At 42.1% G+C, this 4,684-nt stretch overlaps 1 protein-coding gene across 1 annotated transcript; it reads right to left on the reverse strand.

Annotated features, from left to right (window-relative positions):
* Positions 1-909: 909 nt before the first annotated feature.
* On the reverse strand, positions 910-2,100 carry GLRX5 (glutaredoxin 5). Its single transcript, XM_008570525.1, has 2 exons — positions 2,043-2,100; positions 910-1,726 (listed from the first exon to the last, which is right to left on the reverse strand). Exons 1-2 carry the CDS (start codon positions 2,098-2,100, stop codon positions 1,548-1,550), a joined length of 237 nt encoding a protein of 78 aa, XP_008568747.1. The 3' UTR covers positions 910-1,547.
* Between the last annotated feature and the right edge of the window lie 2,584 nt (positions 2,101-4,684).

A 4,684-nucleotide genomic window follows, 5' to 3' on the forward strand; every position in this document is an offset into this window, starting at 1 on the left:
CCGGTGCGGGCGCGACACCGAGGGTTGCGATCTCGTTACCGGTCACGAAAAAAGACAAAAAGGAAAAAAAAAAAAAAGAAAAGAATCTGCTTTTCTTTTCCCCAAAGCCCATGGTGAAGGTCAGTGATTAACAAGGGACAGTCTTCTAATTTGACTGGACAGTCCCAAGTAAGGTGGGGGTGGGGCGCTTTCCTTCCCTTTCCTTTGGGAATCCCAAAACCTCTGGGGGAGGGTAGCAGCAGGAGCAGGAGCTACGAGACCACCCAGCACACCTGCCCACAGAGAACAATCCCATCCTGGTTCCAGCTTTATCTCACTCAGCGAGTCTGCTTTCAGAGTTTTCTCAAGGGGAACTCATGTAGACTAAAACAACTGACAGAACAGGCCTCTAGAACGGCTCCAGGGAGAGAAGCCGGCCTTCTGCCCTTTTTTCCCTTTTCATTAGAAAATACATCCTTCTTCCTATCTCTGCCACCACAGAGATGTACTTCTCAACGAACACTGTTTAAGCCCCTGGAGATGACTGAAGGCTTCTGGGGAGCTAAAGACACACCATGATAGGATGGGCTTTCTTCCCATGAACCACTGTGGAGGACTTCCAGCTCCAACATGCCACAGAGAAAGTCTTATAAAGAAGAATCTCTGCCATGTTTCCAACTATCTCCATTTTTATAAAGGCCCCATTTTTTAAGAAATAAAATACTCATTAAACCCCATACCTCCGTGGACCGTTGATGACTTCTCCCTATCTAACTGCAGTGCAGTTGGTGAGCACAGACCTGCAAAGATAGGCAGGAGGAGCCTCCTCTTCCATTCTCGCCCGAGTTCACCCACGCCTCTACCTGGACCAGCCAATCAGCATTCACGACATCTACTTCCCCTGGAGAAACTGGAGCACAGCTCAAAAGCAATTCTTGTAGCAAATTTAATAGAAGAGTATGAGAACCACTCTTTTTTTGTTTTTTTACACAAACATTCAGTGGAAAGAGAATCACTCTTAATTCCCAAAAACAAAAGGTCACAGAGGCACTAAAATTTCTTACGGATGTATGCTCTTCAAAATTAACAACTCATGCATCCGTGTATCCCTTTGTTGGCAGTTTATTTTAAAAAACAACACCCCAGTTGTCACATTTTCTTCTTTGCTCATCATTTTCTTTAACAGAAAAAGTTACAAAAAATTAGGGGGCTATATTATCTTTGCAGACTGACACATTTGCATGGGAGTCATGAATAATAATGATTCAAAAGCTCCTATTTAACTCCTGAATCAGGCAAAGAATGACAATATAAGAACAAATTTTTCTTACAGCAATATCATTATACAACATCGAATTATTACAGTGCAGTGGTTGCAATTAAGATCACAATAGAATATTCTTAGCCCAAACACCAGACAAACTAAAATCACCGACTGCTAACAACCAAAAGAGTCAGTGCAAGCAGTTGCCTTTTTTAATAGTGAGCCCCAAATCAGTAAGGCTTTTCCGGCAGTGCATCTCTGACGTCATCGGCTCCCTCTCTGCACAGTGAGGACCCGGGTGCCCTCACTTGGAGTCTTGGTCTTTCTTTTCATCTAAAAGGGTGGAGTGGATCCCCAGCTTTTTGAGTTCTTCCACCAGGTCCCCATTCTGGTGCATCTGCAGAAGAATGTCACAACCCCCCACAAACTCGCCATTGAGGTACACTTGCGGGATGGTGGGCCAGTTGGAATAGTCTTTAATGCCTACGGAGAAAGAACATTTGAGTGTTATGTAAATGGTCAAAACTGAACCTTCCAATTATGAATTTACCCACCCCTAGCAGAAAACGCGGTGTCCCTCCCTTGCTCCTCCCACTCTTGGAGAGCAACATGTCTGCTACCAAGAGCATACATACGCTTTCTAGTCAAATGGACCAGTATTGAAACTCTAACTCGTCCAGTTACAAACCTCTCATCCTTTGTTTCCAGCTTCATCTCACAACATTTTTGTGAGAATTAGGTAAGGCTCTCAGGAAAAGGCCTAACACATCATCACGGGGTTAATGGCAGAAAACCAGACTGGTTGATGAAAGTCGCGAATGATACACAAAGCCGTAATTCACGCAGCTGCCAGTCATGTTTGCAACTTCATTTAACCTGGGTCCATCATGGTAACTCACTGTCAAATTAGGCAATCCCCACCTGTGCACTTTTCATGGCTAACTTGGTTCATGCCACCAGTTACTCATGCCCAAGAGGGTGAGTAGTTGATTTTTTATCGTTAATAATTACTTTTACCCAGAGAAAAATCCCTGTCCTATGGCTGTGGACCATAAGCCTCCATCCTATTCAGCCACCCCTATGGGCTCGCCATGGGGCAGGTGATTTGGCTCAGCACAGAACCCAAAGTGACTGACAAGTCCACTGAAGGAAAGGCCCAAAGGTCAACAAAGTGAGAGTCCTGGGACAGGTGCAGGGCCGGGCTGAGGGGAGTGAGACCCACTATCTGCTCTCAAGAGCTCACAGCAGACAAGAAACCAGCCAGCGTGTATGTGATCAGTCCTACATGTGAATGGCTTTGAGGAGGACACAGAAGAGATGAGGCATGTTCTGTGCAGCCATGAGATTGTTCTTTTCAATTCTGGGCCACAAGAATGATGGTTATTAACAAAACAGTAGAAAAGAAATGTGACTTCACTCTTGAGACAGAAAAGATTACTCTTTTTTAACATTCCTCCTCATGATTCCCCCTCCTTTTCTACTTGTATGTTGAGATAAATGTACTTTCAAAAACATATTCAGCCAATAAAATGTCTGGGTTGGTTATGTTAAAAACAAATAGTCAAAAGCATGCCAGGTAATAACTAATCACTATAGATAACATATATGTAATACTTTTATGTTTACATAAAGATATTTTTAAATGTTCAAAATGAGAATACAAACAGGAAAGTCAAAAGATTCTTCAAGCAAAATACAACATTATGCAAATTTAAAAATTGGTCAAGTGGTGATTTTTATGTAGAACAAAAACACAAAAACTCGTTCTTCATACCCTATCATTTATTATCAAGTATTTACTTTCCAAATAAAATTACCAATTTGCGTTATATCACAAGCAACAGTACCAAGATACAGTGTATTTTTCTCTTAAATTACTGCATTCTTAAAAAAAACAGTGACTTCACTCTAAATGACAGCCCTAGAGAAAACGCCTGAGCCAAAGGCTTTATCTTTCTTCTCCAGACTTCACAAATTAAGACATGGTTACAATGCTATAAGCCTCAAAAAGCACACTTCTCAGCCATTCTGGATGTCCGTAAAAAAAAAATCAGCTACAGGTTTGGGGATTACCAATAAAGGGTGAATCCCACTAATCATCAGAATGTCTTTATAATACTAATATGTAGATATGCTAGAATACCCTAATGAATTCAAGTTTTTCATCATTCTGATGTTTGGTGCTATGTAAACAAAAACAATTATTTAGCATGTAAGTTGTGTGTGTGTATTTCTTTTTTTTAATCTAGCCTCAAATCCAGTCTATCAGAACTTACTTTAGAACATGTCATTTACAAATCTTTTACCTTTATGATGAGTGAGGGCAGGATGGGAATTAAGAACTGTTCAAAGTAAACATGAGCTTCTTTTTTTTTTTTTTAAAAGATGACCGGTAAGGGGATCTTAACCCTTGACTTGGTGTTGTCAGCACCACGCTCAGCCAGTGAGCGAACCGGCCATCCCTATGTGGGATCCGAACCCGGGGCATTGGTGTTATCAGCACCACACTCTCCCGAGTGAGCCACGGGCCGGCCCAAACATGAGCTTCTTTTAAGTCTCCTATACTTTCTTAAATACCTTTTACACAAATGAACCATCTGTGTCCATGATATTTTACCTTTTTGTTTTTCAGTTAGTAATATATTGTGTTAAGCTTCCCATGACAATAAATTTTTCCAATTTCTTTTGGTAGGTGACTACAATTTTTGAAACACAACAAAAATGAAAATAAATTTGCCCCCTGAGGGCAACCCAAAACCACATTTAATCCTGAGATTCATTTTTTAAATTTTTATTTATTTATTTATTTATTTTTAAAGATGACCGGTAAGGGGATCTTAACCCTTGACTTGGTGTTGTCAGCACCACGCTCAGCCAGTGAGAGAACCGGCCATCCCTATATGGGATCCGAACCCGGGGCCTTGGTGTTATCAGCACCGCACTCTCCCGAGTGAGCCACGGGCCGGCCCCATTTTTTTTTTTTAAAAAGTAAAATCTTTGCTGAGTAAAAGAATGAATTGCTTTTCATCGATCGTTTCTATAGTGCCACACTCAATCAAAGCGTGAGGCTTGTCTCGTTCTTTATACTTTAGGTTGTCACAGGCCTTACGTCCTGACTGTAAGATATGGGCATACCACCAGAATGCCTACCACCGAAACTACCAAAACAAGTGTGCTTTCAGACTAGCTAGGATTCCGGAACATCCCAAACACCCAACACACACATGCAGGTGAGACCACCTCCCTCCAAACCACTCTGCCCATGGCTATCTTGCCTAATAACTCACATTTCAAGAATTCAGAACTCCCCCTCAAGAGTGAATATGGCATTTTCTTGACAGTGTCCAAGGTGCTTACTAGCTGACAGTTTATCAAAATTACGGGCCGGCCCGGTGGCGCACTGGAGAGTGCACCACTTGGGAGCGCAGCGGCGCTCCCGCC

The sequence above is a fragment of the Galeopterus variegatus genome, unplaced genomic scaffold (genome assembly GCF_000696425.1).
Source record: "Galeopterus variegatus unplaced genomic scaffold, G_variegatus-3.0.2 Scaffold609, whole genome shotgun sequence".
Classification (NCBI taxonomy): domain Eukaryota; kingdom Metazoa; phylum Chordata; class Mammalia; order Dermoptera; family Cynocephalidae; genus Galeopterus; species Galeopterus variegatus.